This window comes from Urocampus carinirostris, chromosome 9 (assembly GCF_059441175.1).
Source record: "Urocampus carinirostris isolate Australia breed hairy pipefish chromosome 9, RoL_Ucar_1.0, whole genome shotgun sequence".
In the NCBI taxonomy this organism is placed as follows: Eukaryota; Metazoa; Chordata; class Actinopteri; order Syngnathiformes; family Syngnathidae; genus Urocampus; species Urocampus carinirostris.
Genome location: NC_142357.1, coordinates 25,192,083 through 25,209,267, shown reverse-complemented (window position 1 = coordinate 25,209,267; position 17,185 = coordinate 25,192,083). Strand labels below are relative to the sequence as shown.

General features: G+C 39.9%; 1 protein-coding gene across 3 annotated transcripts in view; it reads left to right on the top strand.

The window, feature by feature from the left end:
- Positions 1-17,185, top strand: part of LOC148359804 (uncharacterized) — a 102,702-nt gene that overhangs the window by 73,041 nt on the left and 12,476 nt on the right. For 2 of the 3 annotated variants that reach the window (XM_088343334.1, XM_088343333.1), the window contains 8 exons: positions 920-977; positions 1,126-1,220; positions 3,916-4,133; positions 4,805-5,067; positions 5,150-5,278; positions 6,531-6,660; positions 6,846-6,893; positions 9,307-12,114. In XM_088343334.1, coding sequence (XP_088199460.1) covers positions 920-977; positions 1,126-1,220; positions 3,916-4,133; positions 4,805-5,067; positions 5,150-5,278; positions 6,531-6,660; positions 6,846-6,893; positions 9,307-9,584 — 1,219 coding nt within the window. In that variant the 3' untranslated portion in view covers positions 9,585-12,114. Of the gene's footprint in view, positions 1-919; positions 978-1,125; positions 1,221-3,915; positions 4,134-4,804; positions 5,068-5,149; positions 5,279-6,530; positions 6,661-6,845; positions 6,894-9,306; positions 12,115-17,185 lie in introns of those variants that run through there. The other variant, XR_015851254.1, reaches the window with a different exon arrangement.

The window sequence follows — 17,185 nt, the reverse complement described above, 5'->3', positions numbered from 1 at the left end:
CACACAAAAGAAAAACAAAGATCACTCTATAAGCTCCTCATCGACGAATCCCTCGAATTCTTCTTCTGCTGTGTTCGAATTGACCATATCTCAGTGAATGGGCCATCCAACACGTCCGGTGTTTTTGTGCCAGCGCTGTTGCCTTCATACGTATAGTTATCGTACTGACACTTCTGCTTGCCGCTCTTTGTTGAACAACCCACTGTTCAAGTGTCTCCTCTAACTCTGGCCATCTTGCTTTATTGCCACGGAAACTTTGTTGAGTTTTCCTTACTTGGCGGAGCTTATCTTCATCCTTTCTCCACTTCCGTACCATCGATTCATTTAAGTTTAACTCTCTCGCTGCCGCTCTATTGCCGTGTTGTGCTGCGTGACTGATCGCTTTGAGTTTAAACTCGGCGTTGTACGCGTGTCTCTTAACAGGAGCCATTTTCTTATACAAATGCACGTATGAAAGAGAATCTCGCGCTCTCTCTCTCTCTCTCGCTCTCTCTCTCTCTCAAACGTGACATTCTGAATAATTCTGCGTTTGTTTAAGGTAAATTGTGCTTTACATCTTCACCAGTCATAACCCTGGATTCAGACAAATACTGTATTTGTTGAATATGAATTAAGCAGTTTAATGGGGTAGCCATTTTGCCACTTAGTAAACAAATACAACACGAGCCCCGGCAACTACCAATCGTTTAATATTTCCCAGTATGCACAGCGCGAAAAATGGAGTCGGCGGCTGTTTCTCGTAGTTGCGAGACCTTGCGAATTTAATATTGAGCCATATATAAGGCGCACTGTGTTATAAGGCGCATGGTCAGCTTTTGAAAAAAAAACAAGACTTTTAGGTGCGCCTTATAGTGCGGAAAATACGGTACGTGTTTTTTTTGTTTTCAATAGTGTCATTGTCATTTTTAAACACTTTCAGGAAAACTGAATTTTCATGGATGGAGGACGACAAAAGGACACATTTTGAAATGGACATGGTACGTATATTCTTGACCAAATGTCTTCTTTGATTCGGATCATTCACATGCTCGTAAATCACAGTAGAATACAATTTCATTTTGTAAAATTAAAGTCTGAAAAAAAAAATCCTTTGTAACTCCTGTTATTGATTTTTTCTTTAACTAGGTGGAGTGGTTTACTGAAACGACAGTATTTGCTGAGGAAGGCTGGACTAAACTTGAGCCGTCAGTAAGCCAGGATGGTGGCTTGACCTGGTACAGGTAAAACACATTTGAAGTATTTACGGTCTGCTTCGAAAGAAAGACAATATGTGTGGTGGCAGAAATGAAAATAAACAGCTTTCTTGTTCTTGTATTTTATGTACAATATGTGCGGCGCAGTGGTTAGCGCTTGTGCGGCACAGTTCATGTCATGGGAACCTGTTGTGGGTTCAAATCCATCTCAAGACTTCCTGTGCGGAGTTTGTATGTTCTCCCCGTGCTTGCGTGGGTTTCCTCCGGGCAGTCCGGTTTCCTCCCACGTTCCAAAATCCTGCATTTCAGGTGAATTGGCCGGTCCAAATTGTCCCTAGGTGTGAATGAGCGAATGAGTTGTCTGTCCCTGTGTGCCCTGCGATTGGCTGGCAACCAGTTCAGGGTGTCCCCTGCCCACTGCCCGGATATGGCTGGGATGGGCTCCAGCCCCCCCCGCGACCCTAATGAGGATAAGCGGTACGGCTAATGAGATGAGATGAGATGAGATGTATTAAAAAAAACTGTTATTTAGCTCATTGTTTCTTATAAAACATTGCCCACCCGTTGGCCTTTACTCGTTGTTGAATTTATTTATTAAGGTTTCCTTAAAATTATTATATTTTATTTACATTCACTAGATTTATGTCGTCCATTTTAGGAGCGTCCATTTTACCACTGAAAACTGAATACCACACAGTGTTTCTGGCAAGACGGCAGGGTTTGATTCGTCATGCCAGAGTCTCATAAACTTGTATTATTGAAAAAGATATACCATATTTTTTATCATACATAAATGTGAAGTTAATTAAAATAGCTTTTAGATTTGTTATTATATACAGCAGTGTCTGAAATAACGTCTGCCCGGACGCCCGAGGCGTGCATCTTTTAAGTCGGGCGTACAACTTATAAAACGTCTCTGCTCTGGTGGCCAACAACTTTAAAAAAAAAAAAAAAAAAAAATATATATATATATATATATATATATATATATTTTTTTTTTTTCTTTAAATTTATTTATATTTTAAATCAAACGTTTGCTTTATTCCGAGTTCAAAATCTTCGTTCGGTTTGGAAATTTCAGAATTTCGGTTCGTTTGTCAATTTGCATACTTGGCAGCCAATCAGAAGCCTGCATCGAATAACTTCCTGCTACCGGAATTTCCAGAGCCTTATAAGGTCGTACATTTGCATATCATTTTCCAAAGTAGACGCACAGAGAACACAAGAAAAATGGATTAGTGGTTAGGAATCAAGCCAAAACTTCAGCCCCAGAAGAAAGATTTAAAAGAAGCCAACAAAATTTATGGCGCTACAAACCGTAAACGTACATTAAAAGCATCGTGGAAAGAGGTGTTCACATGGCTTTTAGCAGACGACGCAACGCAAACATTGCATGAATGAAGATGAGTAAATACAGGTACATACTGATGGCAGATGGAAAACAGCGATGTCATTCACATGCAATGAATGTTATAAGTAGATTTATAACAAACCTAATTTTAAAGAGTTGCTCTGTTATATATTCTGATTATAAATCCCTAATACTTTGCAACAATGTTTCTTTTTTTGCGATTAGTCGTCTTTTTGCGTTTCAAGTTGGGAAAAATAGGGCAGGCAACTTTATGGCTGGGCAGGCAACTTTTTCAGAGTTGTCTGCCATGGTGTCCGGTAACTTTATGTCATGAGTTTCAGATATTGGTATACAGTAAATGATCGCAAACACAATGGTGTTTATTTGTGCTACATAGCTCTGACAGTCAGAAGGAATCTTGTTCATTTAGCCCCGACCCCTGCAGTAGTTGCGGTCTTTGTCCCGCCCAACCTGCACTGTGATTAGACGGCTGGGAAAAATGTGACATTGACAAGTGTCCCGTATTCCCCAATTTGAACATTTTTCACCACTTGGTGACTAGATAAAAAGGTTTGGTGCGTCGTTGCACTGTTTGGGTTTGCAAAATAGCCGAAAAATGCTGCGCTGCCTTTGTTAGCAATTAGAAACATGAGCTCAGAGCAGGAAAAAGCTTTGGCAAACACGGACTTTAACTCTGGCTCGTAACTTGCCCGTTACAATAACCTACTGTACACCATATAATAATATCGATGATTTGGTCGCTTTACCTGCCGATTTGGAACCTTAAGTTAGTCCAGCATTGGCATCGGAACAACACAAATTATTTTTTTTCTCCTTTGTGGCGGAACTGCACAGCATGCACTTACTTTTACTCAGGTAATTATTGAGATAAAGAAAATGCTTACCAAACTCAAAATCACAAAATCCAAAGACATTTTCCCTCCTCTGTGTTGAGGTAAAAGACGCAAGGCTTCCCCCTTCCACCTCCCTCACGTCAGATGTCATTTCTGCTTCTTGCCAGTAGCTTACAAGCTTTACAAACCTTCTTTCTGATTTTGGGCCAAATATATAGTTGCAGCTTGTAATTTTCAGAGTTTGATTTTCTTTTCAGTGGCATATTGTTCAGTTTCATTTCCTTTCGCCGCAGGTCACCAAGATGTTCATTTGATGTGAGGGACTAAAGCTTTGGGAGTAAAGCTTTGTGTTTACTTTAGAGGCAAATTAAAGCTCCAGGTTTTTTTCGGGCTCGTTCATCAAATCAAGTTATTCCGTCAGGCTCGGGCGGGTTCAGGTTTATATACCCGCGACTCGTTTTTGGTCTAACTGAATTTTCTTTTAGGCCATATCTTACCTCTACTTGTGTCCCACCAGCTACCGCTGTTCACCAGGTAAATATGAGTGCCGTGTCTCGGGCATGCGCTGGATTTGTAAGGATTCCTCTTTAAGCTTCAAGTACCATTTTGGCAAATGGTGGGAGCACAAGGACACAATCGAGGCCTTGCAGTACATGCCTGCGGGACCCCTACTGGACGTCACAGTCACTGACGGGCGATTTGATGAAGTCTATCTGCCACATTGGATCCGCATAAGTCAGTGAGAAAAACAAAGACGGTGACTATGTTTACATGCAGGCAATAGTACGACTCGGATCAGATGTCAATTTTTTGGAGCAATCTGAATGAATACTTCACATAACTAGAAGCAATAACTCCATTTCCATGGCGTTTGCGAGTATTCCGATTTACAAGTGCAAGTGAGAGCGATGTCATTATGCAAATTAATGTTTTTCCACAACTTTTGACATAAAAGGGACACTCTGTAATATTTGATCAGTAGATGTTGCTGTATTGAGTAGTTCAACTAAAAAAAAAGGGCTACAAAGTACAAGTAAGAATACAAACGTCTGGCCAAAGTAGACCATTTTCTTCTTTTTTTGGGCCAGCTTTTTAGAATAGAATAGAATAGAATATACGTTTATTGTCATTGTTACAAAATGGGTTAACATATTGTGACAACGAATTTTCACAAGGTTTTGGGGTTTTAGGGGTACCCATTGCAGCAAAAGGGCGTACAATCATGGGCCTCATATTATTTAGATACCTTTATCTTAAATGCTAATTTCTTGAGCAACAAGTATTTGAAAACAGTGTGCGTTTAAATGATAGTTAATGTAATTTTGCTTATTACTCAAATCAATATAGTATATATGTCTGGTAGTGCAGAAATTAACAATGGAATATTATTTGTTTTTCTTTTGTAGCTGATGATCCCGCAATTGTTAATAAGTTTGCAGTTCTGCATTCAAATTCTGATGGAGCTACAGTGGAGAACGTGTCTGATGTCACACCATCCCATGCCAAGCTTCCAAAACCAGTTTTCACTGAAAACGGAATAGTGTTTCGGTTATTTCGCTGGTTTGGTTTACCATTGTCTCTGAAGTGCAAAGTGATGGTATACAAGACCAGAAAAGCATTTCTGACGTTGCACGTGTATTTGATCCCGAGCAACCCTTCTCTTGAAACGGTAATTATCGATTTTGATGTGTTTTTTTTCTTCGTCTGATTTTAAAGTATCTTTATGATTGGTGTGTGGTTGTTCATAACAGAATCTACACGAAGCAGCAGAAAAGAAAGGCTTTGAATGGATTGAGAAATCTCAATATCAGGGGACCTTGAAGATGGGCGACCAGTTCGAACTGAAGACCAATGTGGATGGGGCATCGATAATTCCAAATGTATGGTTAAGCACATTTCATATATGGATAAGACTGCCTGGAAATAACACTCAACATTCTTACTCTTGGTTTCTTACTGGAAGTGCTACATTCAGGGTTAAACCCTCAAAACACAATCATATCATCGCTCTCTGCTGACAACGCTTACCACCCCGTGCACTCTTTTATATCATTTCTAACATTGTGATTTCCCCAAATTCAAAGTACTGCACTGTTGACCGAGATTTTCTGCTCGAATTGCAAATGTTTGTCCTGTTTGGAGCATTTTTTTTACAGATGATTTTTTTCGACTGATAAACGATAAAATCCTGGCTCTCGACTAGAGGCTGATACAGATGACCGATAACTTATACTATTAATACTATGTCCTCACCCAAAATCCAATTTTTTAATCTTTGTCTCTATTTTTCTTTAAAATTACAATACAATTGCAAAGGTCCAGTAAACATGTCTCCCCGGTGTTGGAGAGATTAAAGATTGACTTCAATCAATTGACTTCAATCGACTGACCGATTGATCGATCAATCAATGAACCAACCAACCAACCCTCCAACCAACCCTATCTTTGTCAATTTAATATACGTATACCAACCCTAACTTTGTCAATTTAATATATACCAACCAACCAACCCTAACTTTGTCAATTTAATATATACCAACCAAACAACCTTAACTTTTGTCAATTTAATATTTACCAACCAACCAATCCTATCTTTGTCAATCTGATATATACCAACCAACCCTAACTTTGTCAATTTAATATACACCAGTATTATTTACAAATGTATGCCAGTGATGAGAAAAGAGTCCAGAGCATAGAAACATTTTTGCCAAATATTTTTGACAGCTTTGAACAGATGTCCAGAACAGAAAAGTACCGTGCTTGTCCCCAACAAACTCCAAAAGTGTGCTCCAGTGATAGACTTACACTATATATGGATGGATACAACTCTGGTATCTACTATGTATAGATAATTCCACCTGTAGCATTTTTGCCTTGGGGACATCTCGTTCGTTAATAGGGCTGCATCTGTATTGGTTGGATAATTATCGTGCATCTCTAATTTATTGATCACGTGATGCAATATTGCATGTTGCATTCATCAGTTAGACCTACAAACATTAAGTTTACACAGATAAGGAAACAGTGTTTGGGACCCTGAGTGCTTGTTTATGTTGATGACTTGATTGTTTTTGTTTTATTTTTTTCCTACCCAGATGTGCGTGTTTTTTAAAAATGTATTGTTTACAGAAATTCCTGTTCACAAATGAAGATGGAGATCCTAACTTCATTGAGGTGTTCCTGCAGAATCCTGGGTATACATTCTCTCTAACACTGAATAATAATGGTGAAAAAGTGTGGAGATGTGAAATCCGACAAGGTAAAATAACACGACCAACATTAACCACTTAGCATTAACTCATTCACCATAATTGAATGCTGTGGACGTCAAAGATTTAAGTTAAATCACGTTCCATTGACGGCCATGGACATCAATCCTCCATGAGTTAACTGGGTGGGCAGGAAAAGAGTTAGGATAGTTACTAATCTTTTTTTCTCCCCCAGGTGATTACTCAGGTCCTGGACCTATTGTGTCTGAAATGATGAAATATGGTAATGGTATTTTTATGTTTTTGCTTTTGCTGGATTCTATTCATTATTATTGCATTATTATTATCATTATTAGTGCTCTAGTTTTTCAGTGGCCTGCATGTGTTTTATAAATTATATAAAGAGTTTTTCAAATATCCAGACAGGCAAATTTCTATTTTTACTCTTGAAATTGATGGCTAGTTCTTTCCTGGGGCGGCACGGCAGGTGAGTGGTTAGTGCTCTGCGGCACAGTACTGGGTCAAATCGGAGCTACTAGCCTTCCGGTGCGGGGTTTGCATAATTCTCCCCATGCTTGGATGGGTTTCCTCCAGTTCAGGGTGTCCCCTGTCCACTGGCCGAAGACGGCTTGGATTTGCTCCAGCATGTCTACCAAAAAAGCATTGGAAAACTCGCGTGCCAGTATTTTATAAGACATGGGTGTGGTTTGAAAGAGAGTAAATGCAGAGTAAATATTGAGAATGTTCTGGCAAAGGTCCAGATACAACTCATTAGTAAATGTTTCTTTTAAATACATAGGTAATCAGGTAGTGTATTAACTACAACCAAATTAATAATATAATTATTGAAATTGTCATATGGATATAACTGAAAAAGTCGTACAATTATGACTAGATACAGTGACATTTTACAGTATTCAAGCATAATCAGGTTTCTCTCATCCTTTTCTGTTGAAATTCTTGTCTATCCCTATAGAAAGTTTTGTGTTTAGGAAAACCAAATCAATAAAGGGTTTAGTCCAGTTGAATTTTCCAAAAGGAAAATTACTTTACAACTTGTGACATCATAGCTCACCTTGGTAGCATTTTTATTTGACTCGGAGGGTTTCGTGAAAAAGCACTGCTGTGCCATTAAAACAGCTTCCAGTTGCTTCATCTTTTCACAGCGTTCGTTTCCTGATAGCTTTTTGTAGTCGGCATGCTTCTTATGTCAGTGCCTCTTGATATTATAACCAATGAAAACATCCACAAACTCTTGGCAAATTAAGGAGCTGCAGTTGTTTCAGATTTCGGTGAAAAAACACTCCAATTTCCACTGGAAGTGGTAGCCCTCACAGTCAACGTTCCTTTTTTTAAATATACAGTCGCCATGTCGGAAATGGGGTGGGCTAAAATTCTTACAGAAAACCAAGAGCAAGGTGGTCAAAGGGCTACCTATTATTATCTGGTGAAATGGTAATTTTTTTTTTTTTACAACATTAACATTCCATACACATGGTCAACATTACTGTCCGGCCACATATTATTGATTTTATGACACAGTCTGCATGCCAGTAAAATTTTTATCAAGCGCGGTAATTGGCCCCCGCTCCTGACTTTGGACCTGCATAGTCTAAACCTTCGGAACAACCAAGGAGAAAACTAATCAAACAAGAAACCGAGAGGGCGCATGATCACATAGGATGTCCTGCAGGCAAACACAGCTGAGGTGTGACAATCAGTGCATAAGTCACTTAGAACTTATTCTGCATAAATATGCCCTTTATGAAAGAGTGGCAAGAAGAAAGCCCACTCTGAAAGAATTTCATCAAAAGGCCCCTTTGGACATGTGAAACAAGGTGCTCTGGTCTGATGAGAAAAAAAATAAACTTTTTGAGCTGAATGCAAAGCGTTACAATTGGCGTAAAGGTAACACTGCACATCACCCTGAAAACACCATACCCACTGTCAAACATGGCTGTGGCAGCATCAATCTCTGGGGTTGCTTTACTGTAGCAAAGCACAGGAAAATAGTTAGAGATGATGGGAAGATGAATGGAGCCAAGTACAAGTCCTTTCTGGCAGAAATTATGTTGTAGTCTGCAAGAGACCTGAGAATAGGGCTCAGGTTCACTTTCCAACAGGACAATTAACCAGAGCTCAAATCGAAATATACAATGGAATGGTTTAAAACTAACAATATAAAGGTGTTAGAATGATAAAGGTAAAGTCAAGACCTCAATCCTATAGAGCCGGGGTCGGGATGCTTTCTCCTCTCTTGCACCCGCCTACTGTGCTTAAGGGAAATGAAGCAGGAAACTTTATTGTTTGCAGTATTTTGTGATATTTTTTACAAAAGAACTGCTTGCACCTTTTTTTGAAACCATTATTTACGAAAATAAAATGAAGGTCGAAGTGAGCCTCAATGATCTTAAGTAACTGCGGGAGAGAGACAGTACTAAAGGCAAGGCACTGTACATAACATTAACCTCACTTAGAGGTAGGTGACATATTTGTCTGACATCTTGCTGCTACAGGTACCCAAAAACCAAGCTAAAAGCTGGGCAAATTTCGCATGGTTTGGTCACTTTGAGCTCCTTAGTGGTATTTTTCCTCATGATTTTAAGGACTACACAATACAGTGATATCTAGTAGTCAAGTAACACTGTCCCTGATGAAGTATTAAAATTTAAGGAAACTTCATTTTCTGCTTCCAGATGACAAGCTTCTCAGTGTGAGGACCAACTTTCTGGACCGAGTCAACCTGGAAATTACTAATCAGTTGTTGGACGATCTTTTAGGTGTACCTCTGAATAAAGGTGAGAGAGAGGCAATAATAGCCAAAAATGAAATCCCCAGGAACAGAGCAAGCGCACTTATCGACACTATATGGAGTAAAGGACCCGAAGCTTCACGGATGATGATCTATCATCTCCAGCGCAGGGACCCCACCCTTCACGGCTTTCTGGGATTGCCCTCCGTCTTGCGCCTCTGAAAGATCAGCATGCTTGTTCTGCCCCCAAGAATTAGTCAAGAATAGATGCAATTTACTTTTTGACAAAGCGAGAAAGCAAATCAAAGGTCCTCAGAATGCTCCCTTTGGGAGCGAGTGATAAGCCAGAATAGGAGAGAAGAGTTAGTCGGGGGCAAAAAGAGGTCGGAAGCCGGGACGGGAGAGCAGACGTGGTCAGGATAAAAAATGGGTCGAAGCCAGGGACAGACGGGAGCAAAAAACGGGACAGGTGGGAGTCAGGGTTGAAAAAGGCTTGCCTAGTGTTCACTGAGGTTCGCAGGTGGACTGACCACAGGGGATTGACAGGACTGGGTTCAAATAGTTACAGGGAGCCAATCCGAACCCGCGGCGGGTGGTGCCAAATGAGTGGGCACAGGTGAGTCACATCAGTAATCATGACAAAGGATCATCTTTAGCACTGTGCAAAGAGAGGAAACAAGTCAACAAGAGAAAAGAGCCTCACCATCATAGAGGATGGTGTCATAGATATTGGAGGACATCTAAGATATTCCTCTCTTGATCTGGAGGTCAAGAATAACATCATCCTCCCAAAGGAACATCATCTAAAGAAAATATAAAGCATTTTCACAAAAAAAAAAAAATAAAGCACTAAGGGCAAAAACTCACGTAAGGAACAATCAGAGACTCTGGCTAGTGGATTATCTCCGGGAAAAGATTATTTGGCTCAATCATTAATCAGGACATTGTTTGGCAGAAGGTAAGAGGCAAGATGGCAGAACAAAATATGGCACATCTTCCACCCGAGCGCTTGAGCACTTCCCCTCCTTTCACATACCCAGGTCTGGACATTTTTGGCCCATGGCCAGTGGTTACCAGACGCACCAGAGGAGGTTCTCCTCAAAGCAAACGGTAGGCCGTACTGTTCACATGTATGAGTAACAATGGGGTACACATTGAAGTCATCAAGTCCATGGACACCACCAGCTGCATAAATGCCCTGCAAAGATTCTTGGCTGTAAAAAAGACCAGCAAAACAGCTGAGATCTGATTGAGGGACTAATTTCATTGGGGCTATCCAAGAACTGGGCATGGGACACAAAAGACAGGCACCAAACCAAAATCTTGAAATACTAGCTGGCATGACACCGGCTGTACGTGTGTATTTAACTTGCCGCATGCATTACTCATGATTGGCGTGTCTCGCAAGATACTCGATTCCATGTTGCAGCAGAATAAACACACTCTTACTCACGACGTTCTTAGCACTCTGACGGCCAATGTGTCAGCAACGCAGGATTGGTGTCCTCCGATCCTGCTCCCTCCTTCCTGTTGACTCCAGCTATGTTGCTAACGCAAAAACTGGGACTACCTGCTCTAACCATCGATGTAACAAGGAAGGATCTCTTCATGTGTTAATGGAAACAAGCACTGGCATGAGTTCTGGTCCCGCTGGAGAAGGAAATCACCTCAGCACGCTCCAACCAAGAAGCAAGTATTATGAAGAAAAAAGGAACATCCAAGATGGTGTTACTGAAAGAGAGTCACTTGCCTCAAAATGCGTGATCTATTGGAGTTGATACCTCAACTTTTCCAAGCAGTAAGGGGAAGGTCTGGAAGGTAGAAGTAAGAATAACATCTCAAGGAATAGCAAAGACATACCTCAGACCAATTTCAGAAGTCGTTCAACTCCTTCAAAAGGACGATTTTAGGTTTTTGAGAGACTCTTAATTTAGTGGCATCTGAAACTGCCAGGCAGGGAGCGTTCTGCCCCCAAGAATTTATCAAGAATAGATGGCATTTACGTTTTGAACGCTAGGTGGTGGTATAGCCTCTTTTTGAAATATTACATTTTGCACCGGAAAGAAGATAAAAAAACCGCAAGTATTCGATCTCAGTGGAACGTTTTCATGTGCTGCTTCAATATATTTTATTATCGTTTGAAGCCACTGAAAGCAATGCATGTAAGTTTGTTTTTATACATTATCTTTTTGGCGATCTGTATTGACAAGTTCTATCTATCTATCTATCTATCTATCTATCTATCTATCTATCTACCCTGGTCATATCACTCAAGAGGGGTGACTGACAGCAAGACAAACACATAGAAAAACAAAGAAAATAAAAAAAGGGAAGAAGTAGCAAAAAACACACAAAACATTATTTGGACCATGGCCAACCCAATTGCCCTCTTGGTCTCCTTCCATCTACTTCTGCTCTGTAGATCCTCTTCAACATTCACTCCTCATCCATCATCTCCATGTGTCCAAACCAACTGAGTAATCTCTTATATTGACAAGTTCACTTTGATAATATGTTATGTTTGCTTGCCAAGAGAAAAATGCCATATCTGTTATAGTTTTCTATGTAAGCTAAAATATCCTGTCTGACTGAATTGCTTGATAATTTATATTTGAACACATTTAGGTTTAATGTCAATCTCTGATGCAAAAAAATGTATCTTTGTTATATTTACAGTTTCACTCTCTGTCATTTGTTAAGAATTATATTTTGAGATATCATTAAAGTACGCTCGTTCCCTGGCTCTTGAAGAGAGTTTGGCTTGCTGTTTATCCGCGTTCAACACTTACTAAAATTAAACACGTAGAGGAAACCGTACAATGCTTCCAGGTAGTCTGGGAATCAAAGAGGAAATGTTTACCATATGATGACTAGTGATAGAGACACAGTGTGAAGGGTTAGCAATATTGATCCTGACTGAAATAGCTTGTATAATATTTTTCTTATTAGGAATGTTTTTTTTCATGTTTTTACAAATGACATGAGCCACATTAAATAGAAATGGTTTTATTGTCATTGATAAAACATAGTGAACATTGCACGTCATAATGTGCTGTGCTGAGCCACCTGGAAAAACCGCGAGCTATGTCAGGATGTTCTTCTTGGTCTTCAGGCCAGCTTTTTACACCACCATACCAGAGATCCTGGTGGAAAAAGTTTCCCAATTAGGGTCCTCCTTCTTTATCTGCCGCTGGATTATGGACTTTCTGTCTGATCACCCACAGTCTTTCAAATTTGGCCACAGACACGCTATATCAGTATGCTCTTCCTGGACTTCAGATACGTGTTCAACATGATCATTCCGGAGATCCTGGTGGAGAAACTCCTATCTAAGGCTCTCCTCCCTCTGCAGATGGATTATGTACTTTCTTCTTAACTTCCCACAGTCGTTGAAACCTGGCAACGACATCTGTTCCACCCTAATTCTGAGCACTAGCTCCTCCAAGGATGTGTGCTGAGTCCTCTGCTGTTTTACCCTCTATATCTTGATTTGTTCCCCCGACCCGCTGTAAACAATGTGCATTATGTTGTTTTCAATGACATTATATTAGACAATTCTAAATACGAGATTAGTTATGGCAGTCCGGGATTAACATGTAATAAAATACTTAAAAAAAAAAGTAAGATCAAATATATTTAGTGTGAATAGTCATACATCAACAAGCTAGTATTTGAGGACTGTTATAAAAGTTATAAATGCATCAGAACAGTAGTGCAATGAAAACTATTTGTATGACATTAGCAGCAACATATTTCCAAATTAAGAGTTTCAAAATTAAATCGGAATATACCTTTGTCTATACACATGCAAATACATTATTTTAAAATCTAAATCGGTATGGTCACGACCGGAACAGAAGTAGGACACAGGTGAGTAGCGTTACTCACAAGTTTATTGAAATATAGACGAAAGCCAGCGCCAGCGATCCGGTGCTCGCTGGACGCGGGAAGCAAGCCGCTCACAGGGTCGCAGCGTTTTCCGAATGCGGAAGTGGATCTTCCAGAGCGGGAGATCGTAGCGTAGTTAGACGGAAAAACAGGTCGTTAGCCGGGACGGGAGATCAGGACGTGGTCGGGGTCAAAAAACGGGTCGTAGCAAGAGACAAACGGGGAAATCAGGAATGGAAGAGTGGAAAACGGGTGACAAAACGGGATTGACTGGAGTCAAAAATGCTTGCCATGTGAAAACAGGGTCGCTGACGGACTGACAACAGGCGAGTGAAAGGACTGAGCTTAAATAAGACGGGGAACCAATCAGGTAACTAGCAGCAACTGGCGCCAAACGAGTAGGCACAGGTGAGTGTCATGAGTAATCATGACAGGTATATATATCTTGTGAAAAGAAATTCATTAGTAGTTGTACCTATTTCATGTGTGTAAATGTATACCTTTTTCAGTGTATTTATCAGACTGCTCACTTATTTTACAGATTTGATGATTATTTTCATTTTTAGAAAAGGGAAATAATACATAAGGTGCCCATCTAATGTGGCAGAGCTCAGAATAGTTGGCTCATTTTAGGTGAAATTTGTTTTATTTTACTAAAGGTATTTTAGTGCTCCTATTTCAAAAAGAGGTATCTCCATTTTTGGGGGCTTGCAATTTTTTCAATTTTAATATTCCATTCTTGCAAAAGACTAAAATGGAGATCAGTCATTTTAAAATGGAATGATTCAAAATAAATCGTATGCCTATTGAACGAGTCGATCTTAATTGGAAAGATTATCAATTCACTTAATTTACCACCCTTTTCCCCACAATTTTCTAATTGGACATTTTGCAGTGTTACTTTTTCCTGTATATGCTGCAGGCCTTTCAAATATGCTCAGCAGCCAGCAAATGGCCCTGGACCGTAGATTGAGCACAGCTTTTACACGAAAGTCAAAAGACTGCAAGATACTCAATAAGTTATTGCGTGATGGCAATTGTGTCATCCTTATTAGTGGCTTGTGTGAAAATTACCTCTCAGTAAAAAGTGAAAAGTTCAGTATCAGACGGGGGATTTACGCTTTTTTTAAAATCATTTAATAAAAATATAAACTACTACTTCTTTACTCGCATACATTTTATAATACCATGATTTAAGCAACGGATAGAGGAAGAAGTAAATTGTAAATTTCGTTCAGTTGAGTTTTACTACTTTGACCTATAAAGAATGCAATGTTATTAGTTTATATTGAGTTCTTATGGTACCATTTTAATGATTATACTGGGTTATTTATGGGTATTGGGTTTTATCGATTTTTTCCTGATACTTGTTTTGTGGATCTTTGCATTTTCTTCTTACTGGAAATGAATGACTGGACTACATACTCCAAACTGTTTCGTTGCCCTTTTTACAATTACAATAAATACTCTGAATCTAATATATGTTTTTATTTAAAATATATTTGCGGTTGGAATATTTTGTTCTAGGGCCTGCAATACTTGGTTTAATCTCATATGCACATACCTGCATAAATATTCTATTTTTAACACCCCAAACTAGATTTCAAGATCTAAATACTAATAATACTGCAGATAGAAATGTCTTTGCCAGACACACGAGGGCGCTGTTTGATAATGTTTGAGACCCCTGAGTCGCTCTCGCCTCTTTCCTCTCTTCCTGTGTTTTGTTTTTGTTTTGGACTGTTATTTTGTTAGCAGTGCAAAAGCAGACCCCACAAAAATGTGATCAAGAGTCAATTTCAATCAGATTAAGCACAAAAATCACTGATCACTTTTTTAAGTTTTATTTTTTTAAAGGTGTCTGGTTCAGCATTTCACACCTATGGCTTCAGTAGTGTTATGTCTGAATCAATCCAACCTTCAAGAACTATTTTATGGCTATAAAACATTTACTGCAGCTAAAAGTGAAGTACATCTATAAAGCACCAATAACAAACTCATGAAATTGCTCTATTATTTAGAAATATAACCACATTTTACACTCAGAGAAAATTCTTTATTTGTGCACAAAATCTATCCCCCTTTCTTACTGCAAAATTTTTAATTGCCCTGTCATAGAGATTATCTGTACGTAGTCAAGAAGTTGTTTTCTATCGCCAACGAGGCTAATGCTGAAAGTCAACCCTTTCATGTCATATTTCTGGAATAAGTTCTTATTCCATTTGCGGCTGAAAAAGTCCTTTTGGGAGAAGCAGTGGACACAGGGATTTTTGTCTTTTCATTTTGATGCTTCCATTGCTGCCATCTAGGCAATCATAGTTGGTGAAACCGTTTCCCAAGGCCTGCTAGCAGGCGGTGACCCTCCAATTTTGAATCTAATTGGCTCAACCAAACGCTTTATTGAACATTGATGTCATGCTACCAGACCTTCAGAATTGTTTTTGAAGGCTTCCGGGTAAATTTCCGAGCCTGGCAACAAGAAATGGCTGAAAAGTGATTGGTTAAATGCTTAAATATGAAACACACATCTGAAAGGGGCTCAACCAGAGAAAAAGCAAGGTAAGGGAGCCGACGATTTGGAATTATTTAATAAGTATTGACGGAGAAAATAAAATCAATGTCACATGACTCAGATATTTTTTAAAGAAAGCAGAGAAGGCTTTGAAGACCCTCACGGCCTATGGCTGTGTGAATCAAAAATGCCATTCAGCCCAAACTCATCTTCCAGTAGATACTATTTATTATATTTGGCTTAATGTCAACCTTTTTGAAGCGGAGAGCTATTTTTTTGTTAATATTTAGTGGGAAAGCAAAATTTGACAAACATAATTGGCTGTACTTTTATCTTAAAACCTAGCTTTATGTGTTGATAACGATTCACATCCAGTTGCTGTCATGATTACTGATGTGATTCATCTGCGCCCGCTCATTTGGCGCCAACTGCTGCGGGCTCTGATTGGCTCCCTGTCCCTATTTAAACCCAGTCCTGTCAATCCCCTGTTGTCAGTCCGTTTGCGAAGCTCAGTACTAGGCAAGCCTTTTTCGACCCTGACTCCCACCTGTCCCGTTTTTGCTCCCGTCTGTCTCTGGCTACGACCCGTTTTGATCCTTATCACGTCTACTCTCCCGTTCTGGCTTACGACTCGTTTCTGACCCGACCACGCCGTGCTCTCCCAGTCCCGGCTACTGACCCGTTTTTCCGTCCCTGACACTGCCATCGCTCGCTACTGAAAATCCACTTCCGAGTACAAGAGCGACTTATTTCCGGCGTTAGTGGGCGCAGCCCTTCCTCTCTCCTTCAATAAAACTTATGAGAAACGTAACGCAATTGGGTCCTGTTTCCGTTCTGGTCCGGACAGCTAACTGAAAATGGAAGTGGTCCGCAACCCGGCACTTTGACACTCCTTAGTGGCTCCCTGGCACACTTTCAAAAATGTTTGATAATAGGAAATTGTCATGTCCTGCACGGTCGTCATGGCACCCAGCTGGCCCCGCCCCTTGACACCGGCTGAGACGCATTGAATTGATTGCTTGTGGAGTACTTAAACGCTCCTTTTGGGACTGCCCGTTGCCAGACCATTGCTTAACGTTGAGGAAAACCTGTTCATGCCTGTTTGTTCTGAGTAAATGCCTAGTTTGTAATTTTGATTGCCTTTAAGCCTGTTTTGTTTTGTCTTTGGTCCGTTTGTGTTGGACAACTTTTCTTTCCTAAATTAAAGTGACAGATCGTCTACGCATTTGAGTTCATACTTCCTGCTTCCTGGCCCGTTTCTTGACAGGAAATTATATGATCTCTGTAGGAGGACAAAATTACATGAATATTAACGTTTTCAAATGAATATAGATGTATTCAGTATGTTTTGTCTTCTTCACGATGTTTATATAAGCGGCACAGCAGCGCAGTGGTTAGCGTGTGTGTGGCACAGTTGAGTGAG